The 19257-nt window shown below is 50.5% G+C and overlaps 1 protein-coding gene across 1 annotated transcript in view; it reads left to right on the forward strand.

The window, feature by feature from the left end:
• Positions 1-276: 276 nt before the first annotated feature.
• MTHFS (methenyltetrahydrofolate synthetase) overlaps positions 277-19257 on the forward strand; it is a 36916-nt gene continuing 17935 nt past the window's right edge. The window contains exons 1-2 of the mRNA XM_021680700.1: positions 277-421; positions 5573-5834. Of these exons, the coding sequence (XP_021536375.1) occupies positions 305-421; positions 5573-5834 (379 nt within the window). The 5' untranslated portion in view covers positions 277-304. The remainder of the gene's footprint in view (positions 422-5572; positions 5835-19257) is intronic.

The following is a 19257-nucleotide window of genomic DNA, read 5'->3' on the forward strand; positions in this document are numbered from 1 at the left end:
CCGCCTACCTCGGACCCTCCCCCAGGGCCTCGACCCTCCCCCCAGTAACCCGCCTACCTCGGTCTCTCCCCCTCCCCCGGGGCCGCCCCGAGCCCGGACCCTCCCCCCAGGAACCCGCCTATCCCGGACCCTCCCCGCCTCTCTCTCGGGGCCGTCCCGAGCCCAGACTCTCCCCCTCCCCAGGGGCCGCCCGGAGCCCGGACCCTCCCCCTGGCCGCGAGGAAGCCGGTCCCAGGCGGGAGGTGTGCTGGGGGCGGGGCGCCCGCGACCCGGAAGCGGGGACGAACACAGGGGAGCCCGAAAGATGGCGGCGGTGGCCGTGAGCAGCGCCAAGCGGAGCCTGCGGGCCGAGCTGAAGCAGCGTCTGCGCGCGATGAGCGCCGAGGAGCGGCTGCGCCAGTCCCGCCTCTTGGCCCAGAAGGTGCGAGACCGCGAGGTCCGCCACCGCAGCGAACCGCCACGCTCGCGGAACGGCCAGGGGCCTCTGGCTTGGCGGCCTGCGCAGGCGCAGCCCCGGCGCGCGCACGTCGCTCCCGGGCGCGCGCACGTCTCAGCAGGAGCCGGGAGGACGCCTCCGGGGGCGCGCACGTCCTTCTGTCGGGGGAGCGCGCGGCGAGGGGGTCCCGGGCTAAGGAGGGCGAGGGTGGAGGTGGATGGATGACAGCCAGCCAAGGTGAGAGCAGGGTGGGGGCAGGGAGCTCTGGCGGGCTGAGCGGCGGGCACTGAGCCCGAGGGGCCCCCTGAGGCCCCGGGAACGTGGACGGGCAGCCAGAGTCCACTCGCCTCAGGGACGCGAGCAGAGAAGCGCGCGCCCGTGCACCTGCCCCCTCGCGCGCTGCCCGGGAGCGTGGGTCGCCCAGGGGAGGCGGGGGCCGGTCTGGGCAGTGAGACGCGTCTGCGCCCCTGCGCGGGTTCCGACGGGCGTCCGAGCCCTCTCCGCGGAGCGGCGCGGAGTTCCCTGCAGTGAGCTGTGCAGCCGGAATCCCATCCTCACCCTTCCCTGCTCTGTCGTCCACCCATTTCCCAAGTGCAAGGTCCCCATGGGTTACAGCGGCCAAGCAAGCCCACCTCTCCCTCTCCTTCCACGCAGGTGTGCAGGGTTGGTGTGCACGTTCGCACCGAGTTACTGGAGCTGCAGTGAGAGGCGTTGCCCGGTGCACGGGTCGTGCAGACAGGTGGAGGAGCTTGGCCCCGCTGGCAGGTGCTTAGGTCTCAGCGCGTTATGTCACGCACAGGGAGCGCTCACTGTGGTCCACACTGGCCACGTGCGGGTGGCAGGGATGAAAAGGATTTGGTCGTTGCTCTAAAGGAGAGTCTGCACTGAGTAGAGAATGGCGGTGCTATCAGATATATGGTGAACACCAAAGCTGTAGAAAGCGCCACGGGAAGATGGATTTTGTCAGGTGAAGGGAAGATGGTGTGGCACGTGCAAGAATATTCTGGCAAGAGAAAGAAGCACAGTAGTGAACACGGCCTGTGGAGCTACACAGATCTGCGCCTAATCTGGCTCCACTGCATTTTAGCCGCGTATGGCCATGGCGGTCTCCTAATCTTTCCGAGTGTCTGATTCCTCATCCATTAAAGGGATAATGTCATCCTTGTAGGCCTATTGTGAGGGTTTAAACAGGTGGGTAAAGGGATGAGTTCGGTGCTTCACGTTTGTTTTTTTTTGTTTTTTTTTTACGGATTTTATTTTTAAGTAATCTCTACACCCAAGCAAGGTGGGGCTTGAATTCACAACCCCAAGATCAAGAGTTTCGTGCCTCACTGACTGAGCGGGTCAGGCATCCCTACACATGTTTTTGATCTATCCTTTAGGAAAAGCATATTGGCAGCATTTTGGAAAATGGGAGTCTGTGCAGTTGAGAATCAGCCGAACCTGGCAACTGGTTGGAGAGAGCTCAGAGAGTACTGGAAAGGAGAGGAGTCTCCTGTGATTTCAAAATTCAGAGCTGGGGGTTTAAGGTCACCAGACGGGAGGCACATAGGAGCTGGAGCAGGTTTTGCAATGGTGTGGGGGAAAATAAAGATGAGTTCAGTTTGTCTGCCTGTAGAAGATTAGAGTTCATAAATTCCAGGTGGGAACAGTAGCTGCGCAGACACAGAACCAGTGACAAAATAGGGTGACAACTCAGAGCTGGCAACAGAGGAGAGAGAAAAGTTGAAAAGCAGACCATGACCCTCTGTACTCCGTACATTTTACCCCCTACAAATACACACATACAAGAAATGTTTCACAGCCCAGTGTTTCACAATTCTTACTATATACAGTGAACTTTACTATATTGTTTTACTTAAAAATGCTGATTGTAACCTGCTATTGATTTCATGGTCAGCCTATGGATCATGGCCAGAAACCTCCACATGCTGTGATTAGAACAGTGTTTTACCATAGTGCACGTTCAATAAAGGTGCTAAGTGATGCCTTTCTCTCAATAACGTTTTTTAAAAGGCACATTCTTAATGACACAGCAGCTTTTTTTATAATTTAGAAATTTATCGGAAAAGCAATGTACAGTGAAGAAATTCAGCTTTATGCCATATCTTGACTCCCAACTAAATAAGGAAATTAGTGCCCTGTACTCTGTCTTCTGTTCCATCTGCCAATTTCTGACCCCTGTATCATCGTACTTAAATTGTCAAGTTTTATATTTGTGTTCTGTTTTATTTATTTTTTATTTTTTTATTTTTTTTTCAAAGGTTTTATCTATTTATTTGACAGAGAGACACAGCGAGAGAGGGAACACAAGCAGGGGGAGAGGCAGAGGGAGAAGCAGGCTTCCCGCTGAGCAGGGAGCCCGACGCGGGTCTCGATCCCAGGACCCCGGGATCATGACCTGAGCGGAAGGCAGACGCTTAACGACTGAGCCACCCAGGTGCCCCTGTGTTCTGTTTTATAATTAGAATGAGTCTACTGAGCATTTTCTGTGACTGATTTCCAAATTTGGAATTTAAGTAAATAGTATTTACAATATATTGGTTATATAGATAGTATTCACTGTAAAACGAAGTTGTATGATTATAAGAAAAGGATGTATATTTCTATGTCCCTTGATGTAGCTAGGCGGAGAATGTTGCAAGTTACTGAGAACTCTCATTATGCTCTAAAATTGCTCAAAATCGTGACATGTTTTAGTCTGTTCCTATTTGGAATTTACATTTCTAATTTAGCTCTGTGTTTTTCAAGGAGCTTCTGATCGCCTTTATTTTTCCTTTTTGGCAAAACAAGACTATGCATTCATCTTATCAGTAGATTCTTTTTCATTTTGTTTGTTTAAATAAATCCATTTTCTTCCTGAGAGCATTCCAGCCCCCTGCGCCCTCTGCTCTAGCCCAGTGCACAGCCTGGGCTTCCTGCCACCCTCCTTCTGAGTTAGGGCCGCTACTCGAACCCAGTATCTTCCTGGTTGGGTTTCTTTCTTCCCATCTTACTAGAGTATATTCTCAAGTAATTTTTTTCTTTTTAGAAATATCTATGGGGGTAAACTTTTTAAGACTTTATGCATTAGAAAATGTCTTTACCCTCATATTTGACTGATAGTTTGAATTTCAAATTAAAAAATATTTTCCTTTGTTCTGCTCAGCACTCATGACCTTCATTCAATCTGAAGACTGGTATCTTTATCTGTTACATCTTTGATTACTTCTTTGCCTTTGTGCCTCTCTGCAATTCCTGTGAACCAAATAGTAATAATCCTATACTGACTTTCTGTGTCTCTTAAGTTTTTTTTTTTTTTTTTTTACTTTCCCCATTTCTTCGTCTTTTTCTCCTACTTGAAGTCTTTCTCCTGATCTTTCAAATTTTGGTATTCTTAATTTTAATCTTCAAGTATCATTTCTTGATTTTCTGATTGCTTTCTTTCCGTAGCAGCCTGTTGTTATTTTATAGATGCAACTATCTTGAATTTGAATTTAAAAATTCCCCATTCTCTGAATTATCTCGGTTTCCCACTGGATCACTCCCCCCCCCATAGTCCTTCTCTTTTGTGTTTTGGCTTCCTAAAATGTTTGTTGAACCTTTATTGTATTTATGAATGAAGGTGTGACATCTCCTGGGGATCTCTGCCTTTTGCAGTCACTTGGGGAGGGATGGGTTCTTCCTGCCCCATAGCCATGTCCTGGGAGTATTATGTCAGCTGCTGTTTGTCCCATCTCCTCTCCGTCTCACAGAAAGTAGTCACGTGTCTGTTCTCCTGTTCTCAGTGCCATAATGGTTTTCTCTTTTCGTGCTTCTTTACTGTCGTATAAATGAGATTTCAGGAAGTAAGAAAGATAAATGCTTACGCACAGCCTCGCGCTGAATTTTAACTGATGTCTATTGCTGCGTATTCAGCTCTTGATGTTTCATGTTCTCTTTAAAGAGAACAAACACGACAGACACTTAACTTTCTCGGAAAGTACTTGGGTACCAGAAGCCTCAGGTCTGCGCAGGGTCTGGGTGTCGCATTTCTTTTCGTTTCGCCTTATTTCAGGCCTTGTCACAGTGTTGTAACTTCCCAAGGAGATGGAGCTCACTTCCTTCCTTGGCCACCGTCTGGCGTGTTCCGTCTACTGAATTTCTATGCGCTCCTTTCTATTAGGAGTAGCTTGACTTTCTGTATCTGTCTCTTTCTACCAGTCCTATTTATAAGCCAGTGTTGTGGTAGCTGGGTCTTCTTAGCTCGGAAGAACAGAAAAGGAAGGGGAGCTAAGAGCTAACTTGTGAGTCTGGGGCAGTTCTGAGGTTAACTGCTCTGTGACTGGCAAAGCTCAGCCCCTCTCCTGCCTGATGCATGAACAAACTGAGCATGATGGCGTTCTCTCATCCCGGGGCCACCTTCTTGCAACCGGGCATTTGTTTCTAGAAGGACTGCGCCTCTCCAGGATCCCCACCTCCCATCTCTGCAGACACTTTAACGTCTGTTTGGACAGTAAAGTTGTAAGAGGTGGGGACAGAGGTGCACAGAGCTGAAGAAGGACAGGCATGTCCCCTGCTTCCAGGAGCTCACAGCCTGGTTAGAATACTGTAGTTAGGACTCGTGAAACAGTTAGTAATCAGCCCGATGATACATAAGTCAATGTTAAGTGCACTCTTAAGTGTTGTAAGTGTTCCGCAGAAATCAGGAGAAGCGATCGCCCGAGTTGGCTTAAATGGGTGGAATTTAGGGGGAGATGAGCCTGACAGTCCAGGGAGTGAAGAAGCTCGTGAGAACCGAGGTTCAGAGTTAAAGCAATGCTCAGGGCAGTGTGTGGGGTGACCGAAGGCAGCCGGCACGTGCGGCTGGAGGGCAGGCCTGGGATTCTGCATGCAGACAGCAACTTTCTAACGAGTTCTCGCTCCTGCTAGAGAAAGACGACAAGCGGTCAGAGAGGTGGTTGCTGGGTTCAGAACCAAGCCCTGGGCTTCAGGATGCAGCCCTGTCCGGCCCCCTCTGCCACTCTGCTCTCTGTTGGTGATTTGTGTTTGGATAGTTCAAGGAGCTGGAGAAGGTGGAGAGAGAAGGGAGAAAGCATGAACACCGTGAAGGGGGGTGCTACTGGTGTTTGCACGTGTGACCTTGGGGGATCAATGTGACTGCCATTTCCCATTTAGGTGATGGCCCACAGTCGGTATCAAAAGTCCGAAAGGATTTCCATCTTCCTGAGCATGCAAGACGAAATCGAGACAGAGGAGATCATCAAGGACATTTTCCGGCGAGGCAAAACCTGCTTCATCCCGAGGTACCAGTTCCAGAGCAATCACATGGATATGGTGAAGCTGGCATCGCCCGAGGAAGTCTCCTCGCTTCCCAAAACGTCCTGGAACATTCATCAGCCCGGAGAGGACGAGGTTCGGGAGGAAGCTTTGTCGACAGGTGAGCGCTAACGGTATTGAGACTGACATCCCAGGGTGCCGGCAGATGGGGACACTCGGGTCGTGGGGGCCGCTTTTCTTACAGGGACGAACGGTGTGGCACTTCTGTTGCAAGACAACCTCGTTACCCGGCTTAGGGCGAGATGCCCCCGTAAGCTGTGAGAGTAAGGTATTCAGGTGTGGCCGCCTTTGCCCTTAGCCGTGGGTCGGATTCGACATTTTCCCTGGAGAATTTCATCATTTCCCATGATCCCCCTTATGCTCCATATATTAATGAGCACATTATTATTAATGCTAATAAGCTTTTCTGTCTCCGCTTCAGATCAGGCACCTGCCTTCTGAACATCTCCTCTTGGATGTCACGTGGGCATCAGCCTGCTGCAGGCTGAATCCCGTCCCCCTCGGCCCCTCCGGCCGCGTGTCCCTCTTAGTGCGTGGTGCTGTCCGCCACGCGGCTGGCCGTGCCAGGAATCTCAGGATCATCCTTGACTCCCCTCTCTCTCTCTCTCTCTCTCACACCCCTAGTGTGATCCACGGCCAAGTCCTTAGGATGTTACTGCCAGATGTTTATTGCGCGTGTCTGCCGTTCTCCTCTGCGGTCCCGCGGCCCGTCTGCAGTCCAAGCCACCAGCGTTGCCCCCACGGCCTCCTCACTGCTGCTCCTTGCCACCTCTCGCACCTCTCCGCCCTGTCGGTCCACTCTCTACACAGTCCGTGCGACGAGATTCCCAAGACACACATCTGACCGCGTCTCTGCCCTGTTTCAGGCGTCTCAGCGACCTCCTGCTGCCCTGGGGGGGAACCGGACACTCCTTACGAGGCTCTTCCCGACTTGGCGCTGCGTGTCTGTCCGTTTTCACCTCTCTCCAGTCCTCCACTGTGTAATCCAGGTTCCAGCCACTCTGAGTAGCTCTGTCTCCCAGCCCTGCTGGCTTTCTTTACTGCTGGGCCTTTGCACACGCTCTTCCCTGGCTGACAGCCAACAGCCGCTTGGGAGATTTAATCGTTAATAAGTAGTCAAAGAGCTGAAAGCAAAACAAGACAGGCATACTAGTTTGTCAAATGATGACTCAGACCTTCTTAAAGGTGTATGTTTGACTAAGACTTAAACGGTTGCAAGGAACCCCAGAGCAGTTTTGTGAAGTCATCTCTCTCTTTCTGCTTCCTTCCAACCTAACACTGTAACCCACAAAATCAGCATGATGGGGCGGGAGGGGATAGAGCAGGGCTTATCGTGGTGGGGGGGGTCATCTGCTTGGCGACCTTAACTCCCCCTCTATTATCCAGTCCTGCACTCTGCTAGAAGTTACACACCAAAGGTATACTCAGATCTACCTCCTTCCTGTCTTGTATCGGTAGACCGGAGGAATGCCAACATTATGGGACGGTGGCGTGTCTTCAAGGGGAGAGATTGCAGGTCTTTGAAGACAATGAGACAATAAGGGGGTGCGGCATATCTCGGGGAGTAGCCCAGCCTTGCACGATGAGGCTGGGACATTGCTCAGAATGAACGCAGCTACCTCTGCGGACTTGCAGGCTTACGGGTGGGACCCAGGACCGTCTAGCTCTGTCTGACTCTGTGTTAGCTGCCCCTTTGGTGCTCACACCACCTCGTGATGTCCCTGCTGAAATCCCCATCGCCAGTTCTTCCCGGGGTACAGTCTCTGTAACAGTTTGGCCCATTCTGGAGTGTATTCCTTAGGTTGAGCCAAAGTGTGCACCCTGGACCTTTATGCCTTTGTTCTATTTCTATTTAAGTACAGCAGTGGGAGGAGTAAGGAGGAGACATGATCTTTCCTCTTAATCTAGTTTCATTTCCCGCTTAATGATAAACTCAGTCCAAGTCAATGAGCTAAATCATTTATGTGTGGTTTTTAGAGCTATTTGGTAAATAGTTATCCTTTTTTTTTTTGAGTGAGAGAGAGAGAGTGTGCACATGAGTCGGGGTGGGGAGGGGCAGAGGGAGAGAGAATCCATAGACTCCCCACTGAGTGAAGAGCCTGATACAGGGTTTGATCCCAGGACCCCGGGATCATGACCCGAGCCAAAGGCAGATGCTTCGCCGACTGAACCACCTGGGCATCCCAAATAGTAACTTCTTAATTTTGAGCAAGGAAGACAGAATTACTCATTTTACTATCAACTCATTGCTAGCCAAGGGTGTAATATTTTGATAATTTCCAAGAAACGTTTCCTGAGCATCTTCATTGTGTTGGACACTGTTAGGTCTGGAAAGATGAGGTCCTGGACTTCAGGGGGTCGCACTCTAACTGGGGAGACAACAAATGTATGTAAATAGAAAACTATCCCAGCCTGCAATGCATGTCAGATACAGGCACGAAATGAAAAGGTAGAGAATATTAAGAATATAGAAGTTCAGGGCTTGGCCCTGAATAGAAAGAAGTCCACCCAAGAAACTGTTCATTTCCTTCCTCCAGTGCATTTATCCACGCTGTAGTTATGGAGCCAGTTGCTTTCCCCCTGTGTGTTCTTCTTGGCAGACACTTGTGATCTGGGTTGCAAAGGGAGGGGGGGTCATACCTGGTTTCTTGCCACTGCAGCCTGGGGATGAGGCTCTTCGCTGCCGTTGGTAGAAATGTTTGAGCAGGCACGTCTGTCACTGGCACCGTGGGTTCCCACGGCCTCAGCAGCTTAGCATGTGGCAGCTTTGGGGCTGAGGTGCAAATCGAGCTTCACGGTGTCTGGGACGAGCTGGTTAGACCTCAGATCGTCCCTCCTGGCATGGCTTATGTAGCCTGTTTACCTTTCTGGTTTGCCCATGTTATCACGGCTTAGAAAAGAGTGAGCTTTTGTGTCTGCAGTTATAATTGTAAATTCTTAAAAATTTCACATGGGGTTTGCTTGCATGGTGTGTACAGCGAAACGAGATCGCTAAGTGGAAGAGAGGGGCGGCCTCTTTCCTGAACTTGTCCTCGGAGTGAGGGCCGCTCGGGCAATTAGGTGAGCCAGGAGTCTTTCCACGGAAAGCACATAATCTGATTCAACATGGCTTAATTGAAAATGGGATTTTATTGGCTCAGAGACTGAAAAATCCACAGAAGGGCTAGCTTTCGATACGGCTAGATCAGAGTTCTCAGGATCAACTTTGACTCTGCCTTCATCTGGGTTGGCTTCAGTTCCAGGTGCCCCGTGGTGGCCCGTGGTGGCCCGTGGTGGCCTGTGGTGGCCCATGGCAGCTCCATGTTCCACAGCAGCCTTGCCATTCACATTCCTGGCGGAAAGAAGCAAGTCTGCGAGTAAAATCCTGCTCTTATTCTCACTGACCCAAATTGGGTCAAGTGGCCATCCCCCAAATCAGTCACTATGGCCAGGGACATGGACGAGGCCAGCTCCTGGGCCATTTACTGTGAGCAGGGAGGAGCATGTGCCCACTGCCCAGTGGGTCCTGCGTCCACCCCTGCAGCGCTGCTCCAACCACTGAGCTGGGAGTCAGGCGGGGGACTCGCCACGGGAAAAACAGGCACTAGGTCGGAGCAAGGGGGATGGACACTGGACAGTCCCAAGTTCAGACTCACCTGTCCTGTCAATCATTTCTGAAATTCCTTTTTTTTTTTTGAAGATTTATTTGTTTTGCGGGGGAGGAGCAGAGGAGAGGGAGGGAGAGAATCCTCAAGCAGACTCCCCACTGCACACGGAGCCCGGATGTGGGGCTGGATCCCGTGACCCTGAGCCGAAACCAAGAGTTGGACGCTCAACCGACTGTTGAGCGCCCCCCTTCCTGGAATTCTGTAGAACATAGCAAGCTGTTTGCCGTCACTTTGTCCGTGCTGCCGTTTTATTTCTCCTCTTTCCAGAGGCTCTTTGGGAATTCATACCTGTGTGTGGGCCCCTGAAACGTGACTTGAATGAACCATCGTAATGGAGACTTTCTTGTCCTCAACCAGAACACTTTAAAGTAATTGAATGGGACGTTGTCAAGGACGGAGTCTTCGAGCATAACACGTGCAGCTTCCTCCTTGGTGTTCGTGAACAGTGCTGTTGGGAGGGGGAGGCTTGGTTCACTGAAAGTAATTCCCGTTAAATTGGCCTCATTTCTTTCTCTAACAGGATTGCGTGGCCTCGGAAAGAATATAATAAAGAGAGTGGGTGTGAATTTCATCAAGGTATTTGACAGAGTCATGGTATCCTTGAGGGTAAGCTGAATAAATTTAGATCGGATCATAATACTTCTTTCAGAAAGTATTTATCGCACGCCTGGTCTGTGTGAGCTGTGACGGGGGCAGAGCAGGGAGCGGGGTGGACCGGTCCCCGTCGCCGCAGAGCTGACGAGCCTGTGGTCCTCGCCAGGACAGGTTTGTGCGAGCCTGTTGCAGGGCTCTGTGCTGTCCCGTTCGGTGCTTTGTTGCCACTTAGATGTCCCGCTGTCCCCAAGGACGTCTGAGTTCATCCTTATCATTCTCTTGGTGTTTTCCCCATTCCTGTCAGTAGACGGTTTGGAACATAGGATGATCCTTGTCTCTTTTCCACCCCTCTGGTTTTCACACATCGCCAGGTTTTTCTTTGCAATGTTTTTATCACCTGTCTCGAATTCCAGCTTTGGGGGAATCTTTTGTCTACAGTTTCGATTCTTCAGATCAGTTCCATTGGAATAAACTTCAGATTGGTTTCCCGGATATACTAACTTTCCTAAAATACCTTTTGGGGCAGGTCACCTCCCCTCTTAAAGCCTTTCCCTGGGCCCTGAATAGATCTGTATACCTGAGCAGACCCTGGTTCCTTCCCAGAAGAAGGGACGCTGGTTAACCCTGAAACACTGAGGTCACCCTCTGGACCTTCCCCGTCCTTCCGCCTCGACTCCTGCTTCAGCCAGAGGGGTCTGCTGGACAGTGGTTTCCCAGCAATCCAGAACATAGATGGGAATCACATAAATCTCATTTTGCCCCTTTCTCCTGTGGGACTTACAGCCTTCGGGCCTCAGGCTTCTCCCCTGCAGATGGTGTCGTGCGCCACCTCCCAGCCGTTGGGAAGCTCGCGGGAGGCCGTGTCTGCAGCGCGCTCAGGACACGGTCACTGCTCTGTGCGGGTGCTCAGAGTCGCTGTGCTGGCCGCACTGCCGTGGAGCTGTCTCCCGAGAGCGTCCCGTGTGTGTCGCCGTGGACTCTGCCCCCGCCGTTTCCCCGGGCTGGGGTGTCTCGTGTCCCTTCCAGGCAGCATCTTTTATTTAGTCTAGTGCCTGAGAGCATTGCCTTCTGAGTCAGACTGACCTGAGTTCGAATCTAGACTCTAAAATTCAGGCAAGTTACTTACCGTCTCAAAGTACACGTTTTTTCCACGTGAAAATTGTGGATGAGCACAGAACGCACTCCCTGTGTTGAGAGGATGGACTAGGATATGTGTGAAGGGCCTAGTGGGGTCCCTCGCACAGTTAGGGCTCGGTGAATGCCAGTTGCTGTTCCTGAGCTCAGCTGCCTTTTCCAGACCTTCCTTGACTGCCCCCAAAACCTCACTCCTTCCTTCTCTAATTCCCACTCACCTGGCTTCTCACATTTACCCCCTGTTTTATTTCTCCTTGGGGGTACATTTCTTTTATTGCTGATAGGCTTCATGAAACTGTGATTTATAATATGAAATATATATATATTTGGTCTTTGGCGCTGGTTTCTGGCACAGAGCTCCTAAAACCCTTGTAATTTCCTTAGTGATAAGAGTGATAAAGGTGGGGCACCTGGGTGGCTCAGTCGTTAAGTGTCTGCCTTCGGCTCAGGTCATGATCCCAGGGTCCTGGGATCAAGTCCCGCATCGGGGTCCTTGCTTGTCGGCGGGGGGCTGCTTCTCCCTCTGCCGCTCCCCTTGCTTTTGCGCTCTCTCTCTCTGTCTGACAAATAAATATATTCTTTAAAAAAAATTAGAAGAGTGATAAAGGTGTCTTGATATTCATTAAAATGTCTTTCAACTCCACCCGAGTTTATGTCAATGAGATAATGTTTGGAAGGCACCGAAGGGTGGGGGCTAGTTACTGGGGGGACCAGTCATGTCGCTGGAGGGTCAGAACTTGCAGTTCGGGGAGGCCAGTGGCCAGTGTTTTAATCAGTTGCACCTCTGTCTTGAGGCTGCCATAAAAACCCAAGAGGATGGGGTTTGGAGAGCTTCTGGGTTGGTGGACACATGGAGATTTGGGGAGACTAAAGCTCCGCCCCCTTCCCACACCTGGCCCTCTGCACCTCTTCCATCGGGCTGTTCCTGAGTTACAGCCTTTTATAGTAAATCAGTGATCCAGCAAGGGTAGTGTTTCTCTGAGCTCTGTGAGCTGCTCACAGACCCCAGGAGCGGCCGTGTAGCTGGAGGGTCCGAGGCCCAGGTGACAGCTGGGACTTGTGATGGCCTCTGAACGGGGCACAGTCTTGGGGACTGAATCCTTTACCTGTGGAGTCTGATGCTGTCTCCAGGCAGCGTCAGAATCGATTTCATTGTAGGACATCTGGCTGGTGTCGGGGAGGTGCTTGGTGGAAAGAACACTCGCTGGAGACTGGGATTCTGGAAGATTCTGGAAGCGCAGACCTTCTCCTGGGTCCCCGTACTCCTGGTGCGTGGTGTGGTGCTCATCGTAGATTTTGAGTAGAAGTTCACTGAGGTAGCGGCCAACGCTGTGATTATCGTGAATTCAGACAACGCTTACGTAGAGTAATGGAAGATCAGTATTTTATATCCCTTCAAGGAAAGCCGGATTTTAAAAATAATTAGAAGCATGTGCCTAGGGGCACTTAAAAAAGTAGGTCAGAAGTAGTTGTTTTAGGGGCGCCTGGTGGCTCAGTCAGTTGTGTGTCTGCTTTCGGCTCAGGTCACGGTCCCGGGGTCCTGGGATCGAGTCCCACATCGGGCTCCCTGCTCAGCAGAGAGCCTGCTTCTCTCTCTCCTCCCCGCTCATGCTCTCTCTCAAAGAAATAAATAAAAATCTTTATACATAAAAAAGAAATTGTTGGGGCGCCTGGGTGGCTCAGATGGTTAAGCGTCTGCCTTCGGCTCAGGTCATGATCCTAGGGTCCTGGATCAAGTCCCGCATCGGGCTCCCTGCTAGGTGGGGAGCCTGCTTCTCCCTCTGCCTCTGCCTCTCTCTCTCTCTCTCTCTGACTCTCATGAATAAATAAATAAAACATTTTAAAAAAAAAGAAATTGTTGTTTTATAAGATGCTGTGACATTTTTATTTGGTGCTTGTGAGTAAAGGGTTGACATCAGTCCTGGGCGGGAAGGACCTTGGACGTGATCTTGTCCCAGCACTGGTTTGGGGACGCTGCAGGGTTCAGATCGAGGTGGAGTGTTATACCTACCTGTCTGCTGCGGTTACCATACCTGGGCTGGTTGCTGGGAGTCCAAGTGCAGGCTTTGGGTCTGTGGGTCTGAGTGCGTGTGAAAGACGGGTGGGACCTGGCAGGTATGGGGGGTCTGCAGGCAGCCTGGCTCTTGATGCCTCCGTGTGCGCAGAGGGGGCCGCTCTGTGTCCTGGAATGCCGTGGACACGTGGTAATACCAGGCTGAGAGTGGCTTGCATCTCCCGGGTCAGAGCACCGAGCCGAATCCCGTCTGCGGGTGGTACTCGGCCGGGCCCTGGGGAGACTCTCAGGCCGCCACCCCCACGGACAACTGTCACAATGTGCTTGGGAATTCTTTGTTGAATTTTCTGAAGCCAAGAAATAAGTAGTTCTAACATCTTACATGGTTGGATGCTTCATGATGATTTATAGCAACAGCTCATGCTCTTACTGGAAGTGATGTTTCTAGACCTTGAACGTGTCTCTTTTGCTTCACAAAAATCCCCTTCACTAATTTTAGGTGAACTTTCAAAATAGATCGTCACGCCTAAAAATAAAGCACCTGTAACTTTGGAGTGCATTACACGGGGCCGTGCGGGAGTTTCAGGGGACCTCTGTCTGCACGGTGGAGAGCTGTCCCCAGACGTAGGCGTGGGAAGCGGGGCAGGCCCTGCGGTCCTCACCGCGTCTGCCTGGTCGTCACATGGGAGGTGGAGTTACTGCTCGAGTACTCGCGGGCGGTGAGTGATGCTGGTACCCCTGTTCTGCTGCTTCCCCCCGCTGCCCGTGGGAGTGCCATCGCCCTTCCCAGCACCTCCTTCGGGAAGATCGCTGTCCGCCTGGGCTGTGTTTCTCCATCCCTGCCTTCTGCACGAGCGTGATTCCCGGAGCAGGTACCCTGGGTGATCGTGCTCACGGGAACATGGTCCTAGTTTCCCAGGGAAGAGCATGCGCTAAGTCACCGTATCTGAAAGCACACTGGTCTTGAAGTCAAGACACTTTTCCCCCAGGCACTTTAGATTCCAGGAAATGCACAGGAAGAACAGCAGGGGCCTTCATTTGAATGGTGAGCGCCCTGGCGCAGGCTTCCTGGCGCGTTCCAGCATGCGGGAGCTACTTTAGAGTGCATGCTCATTTCACAGGGTGGTGCTTTACTTTTTGTTAACTCCCAGCCCATTAAGATTAAAAGGTACTTCCTTAGAGGTGATGGCCTGTTAGGCTTGGCAAGATGGGCGAACCTGCTCCGCCCTCTGTTCCAGCATAACGATTCATCGAGGGTCCTGTTGCACACAGAAGCATCATTCAGGGCTGAGCCGGGTGACTTAAAACTCCCCACATATAAGACTTCAAATGTTTAAACTTTTTCTTGTTCAGTTTTTATTTTATTACCTTTAATTGAGACATTAAAATGTCTGTTAGGCTTATGTATGTTTCTGTCTATGTTCAATTCAGAGAAGAGGCAGAATTATTAGGAGGAGTTTGAATTAGAAAAAAGTAAATTGTGATCCTTAAAGGTAAGACCTTTGTGGGAACAAGCCCCACCACGGGTTCCCGTGGCCACAGAGACAGCGCCTCGTCTTGCCCCCTGCTCTCTTCCTCAGCAGGTGGTCCCTCATTCTCTGTCTGTCCTTCAGTCTCCCTGGGGCCCTCCCCCAAGGATTAATGAACAGTCCTGGGCAGACCCAGGGACCCTGGAGCCCCCGACTGCATGTCACCTCCCTCTTGTTCATCTGTTGTGTGGGCCAGAGCTAGGAGTGTCTGTTTGAATGCCTTCAGCAGCGAAAACACCCCTTTAAAATTCTTCATTGTAGCATTTTGAAAGGTCACAAGACTGGGATGTTCCTTTATGACACATTATGACATGTTCTTTCTAGAAGAGTGGGTTAGAGAATTTTCCCCATTGACACGTGAGGGCAAGAGGTGACCTCAGGGACGCAGCGCCGGTAAATGAAATGAAAGCTCACTTTTGCCGGTAGGGACTGGTTAGTATTGGGGTGAGTTTTCCACTCCAGGGTGTGGAGGGATCTGCTGGCTGGCCGTCTTGCAGATACTTGTCTTCCTCGCCTCACACCGCTGCCTGAGGGACCCGAGAACTCATCTGGCTTGTGGTCCTCCTGTGCCTGGACCAGAAGTCCAACCTCTGTAGCAAGATTGAGGAGAGAGGAGAGAGGTGTGAGTGTGTTTCCTCTTTTCGAGAAGGTCTCTGTGCCTTAAGCCTGAAATGCCTCTCGTCTTTGTCAGCCCTTTGGGATCTTAATTATCCCTTTTCAAGGCTCAGCTTAAATGCTGCCTCCTCCCAAATACAGCGACTTGGCTGCTATAAACCTCTATTCTCTCTCCCCCATTTGTGCTTTTAATATCAGATAAATGGCCTCTGTATGCACTTACTGTAAATACAGCGTACGTATTGCTTTGAAAATCCTATGCTGTAAACCTGTCCATCACCCCGAAAGTTTCCTCCCGCTGTCTTGATGATGATGATGATGGTGACGATGATGCTAAGAACACTGAGGATCGGCTTCACTGTCCTGGCGAGCGTCCCCGCGAACACACCGCGTTCTCAGCTGCAGGTGCGATGCCGCAAGGCCCGCCTCCGGCTCGTTAGCCCCTTGCTCACCTGATTCTGCCCCTGCTTGTTTCCTCCCGCTCCCAATTCATTCACTTCTATTTTTTATCTTTCTTGATTATTACATCCCTGCGCTCCTGTCCTTTTTTTCTGACCCTTAATCATTTACTTTCATTCTTTCCTGTTTGTTAATAAAAACATTTAAATTTTCTAATTTTTTCCTCTGAGCATAGCTTTAATGACATTCCACAGATTTTGACATATAATGTACTTGGTCCTGTTATCTTCTGTTTTATGACCATAGGATTGGATGCTTCATTGGCTCAGGAGACGGCTAACATTGTTTTAAAAATTTCTAAAGTGTTTTGACCACTTTTGAATTTCACTGCTCTGGAGTAAGGGAATATTGATACATATGATTTATCATTTTTGGATTGATTAGCTCTTTCTGGGTTACACATTTTGCTTATTGCACTTGAGTTAGGAACTGCATTCAACTCTAAGAAACAGAAATCCTGCGGAATGGGCTTACACAAGGAAAGGAGTTATTTTTATTTTCATGCCACGAGGACTTCAGTGGCCAGTGGTTTTTGGCATGCAGTGTCTGCGGTCTTCCTGGCCTTTTGTGGTTGCAGAACAGCTGCGCAGATCCAGCCATCACATCTGTATCAGGCTCGAAGAAACAAGGTGAGGGGCACTGGTTGAGTGTCCCTGCTTTAAGGAGCGTCTCTGGAAACCCTTACATCTCATTGGCTTGAACTGTGATGACCCCTGTCCATAGGAGGGTTAGGAATATAGTTAAAACAATTGTTTTTTTTTAACAAGTCACAGTTCTGTTAATAAGGGAATGCCGGCAAGGTGGGTGCTGGGGCAATAGTATTTGCTGCTGGTGAGTGTTGTGCAGACTTGCAAAAGTCTGTCGTCTGTGTGTGGGGACGGGGCGAGGTCTGCAGCGGTGTGCGCGGACACAGACCCCCATGCTTGTGATGTGGTTTAAACTGCGTTTCTGTGTTGAGGTTGACATCTGAGAGGGTGTTCTGTCCCGAGGCACTGAAGGATTTCATTTCTCTCATTGGTTAACACACTCTGTGTGTCTCAGCACCATGTTTCTTAGCACGGAAGACTTCTTCTCTGTTATGTTTAATTGCAGGTTTTTTAAATGGATAGAAACCAACCCTCCTCTTCCATGAAAAGCCCGATGTCTTAAATTTTTCCTTATTATCGGTTTTGTTCCTCCATGTGTTGGAGTATGTAATCCTTGGTGCCTCGTCTGGGGACCGCACCTCTTGTGAACAGCACGTGGCTGGGTTTCTGCTTTGCCCTCACCTGGGAGTCTTCTCTTGCCAGGGGAGCTCAGCCTGCCCTGTGTTTCGTGGTAACTGGTGCGTGTGGCCTTCCTTCTGGTTACTTCTGCCATCGTGGATTCTGTTTGGGGAAAAAAATGCCTCTTGCCATTTCTATTCCTGTGTGTCCTTCCCCTTCTAGGACCTGTAATTCCCCATTCCCGTCTGCTGGTCACTGCGAAATGCCTCTGGAACCTGGAATTCTCCCTGACATTACCAATAGGACGTCTGTTGACTTCACCACCTGTAAAAGATAAAGCGAATGTGCTTATTCTTCCTAGTTTTTATCAACACAAACTGGGATTTTAAAACCATTAATTATTCAAAGATGTGTATCTATTCCTTAAGGCATTGTGTTTTTGACGTTTGATTATTTTCTTACTACATTAATAAAGGACGGTCACTTTAAACTCAACTCTAAATTTCCCTGGGTCCATGGTTCACTGCTTCTGCATCTAAACCATGCCTTCCTCATTCTTGATTTCTGTATTTTTATTAATTTCTCGGTCAGATGGAGTATTCCTTTAAGTGATTTTTTTCAGTGCGGTATTTTCAGAATGCTTTTATTTTTGAGGCTTTCTGGACACGTCGGTGGATTCTTGCATGGGGATAGAATTCATGGGTCACCCTGGTTTTCCCACTCATAATTCTAGACCAGGGATCGGCAAACATTCTCTGTCAGGGGCCGTGCAGTAGATAACAAGAGGCTTTGCGGGAGTCTTGCGGTGTGGGGTTCGTGGGCTCCTGAGTGAGGTCCTGGTCCCACGATTAGGCAGGAAGGGCAGGGTTGGTGTGGGGGGGGGGTTCCCATGGTCAAGCAGCAGCCTCTGCACACTCAGCCCGAGGCCGGCTGTGACTCCGCGGGTGGTCTCGGGCTGACTCCACAGTGGAGACTTGCAGCCCTGTTTCGTGAAGGATCACACACGTCCTGCATCTGGGGTTGAACTTCATCCTGTAGGTGCTGGGGATTTCCCGAAATACTTTAATCAGGGCAGTGATGCGGACAGTCTGTGTTTTGGAAAGATTATCCTGCCAGCCATAGGAGGGGGCGGGCTGGGAAGACAAAGACCAAGGAGATGGGGAGCGGGGCATCAGCTGGGAATCTGCTGGAATAGAAAGGATAGTGGCCGTTACTGGAAGGACGGAGAGGACACACGCAGCATGTGGTCTTGGTGACTGACCACGTCAGGCCACGGGGGCACAGCCCAGCTTTGGGATATAGTGTTGTTCACCGAGCCCAGAGGTGCGGGAGGTGGGTGGGGAGCAGGTGCTGAACCCGGTTGAGATGGCTCTGGGGCCTCCAGGGGATGCTGTAGGTAGCTAGTGGGATGCACAGATCTGGAGGTCAGGAAATAGGAGTGACTGATTCGGGAGTCACTGGAGTATGACTCCGCACTGCTGGGGTGAACCCCCAGTTTATAAACAGGAGCCGACGGGTAGAAGATGATGCTGTGACCAACACGGGCCAGACTAATGGTCATTTCTCTTTCTAGATGAGGTTTTTTTAGGTTCCCTGTCTTAGAAATTTTTTCTTAGTATAGTTTGTAGAAGTAGAGAGAAAACGTAAGTATAAATTTGGAAAGGGTTAGCTAAAAGGAGAAAACAATCTCTAAGTCCATGGAAATGGGTATTAGCAACGTGCTAGACCTAAGACACTATAGATAAAGAGACTATAGACTTCGTACGTCTGCTTTTCGGCAAGACCCTCTTTTATCAGGGCCGATACGATCAATGGAAGCAGGAAATTAGAAATACGAGAACAGCCCTGCCACTCACCCGGCACTCGGCCGTCTCTCCCTCCAAGAATAATCGTGAACTTCATGTTTGCGGCTACATGCTCAGCTATGCTAAACCCTAAGGAAGCGCCGCCCCTGAGCAGGACTGGCCTCTCTCAGGTACCCTTTGTGGGCTTGACAGGTAAAATGAAAGATGCTGGAGACAGGGATGATTTTATGTACATTGTTTGTTTGTTTGTTGGTGGGAAGGAGGCCTATCCACGTGCAAGCCTCCAGATCCTGACACTAAGGATACAGCCTGTGAGTGAAAGAACCGGAAGGCACGGGGACGGCCACGCTGCCGGCGTCTGGGCCTGTCTGCATTTCCGTGGGTACCAAGCAGACGGAAAGGGACAACCCCAAGTGGTAGAGCAACCGTTCCTTCTTCATGGAAGTAATTACGCGCTCAGGGTCAGTGATGTCGGTGGTCGAGTGAGGGAAACGGTGAAAAGTCCAAGTCTGCCCTCTGTC

This window comes from Neomonachus schauinslandi, chromosome 9, assembly GCF_002201575.2.
Source record: "Neomonachus schauinslandi chromosome 9, ASM220157v2, whole genome shotgun sequence".
NCBI lineage: Eukaryota > Metazoa > Chordata > Mammalia > Carnivora > Phocidae > Neomonachus > Neomonachus schauinslandi.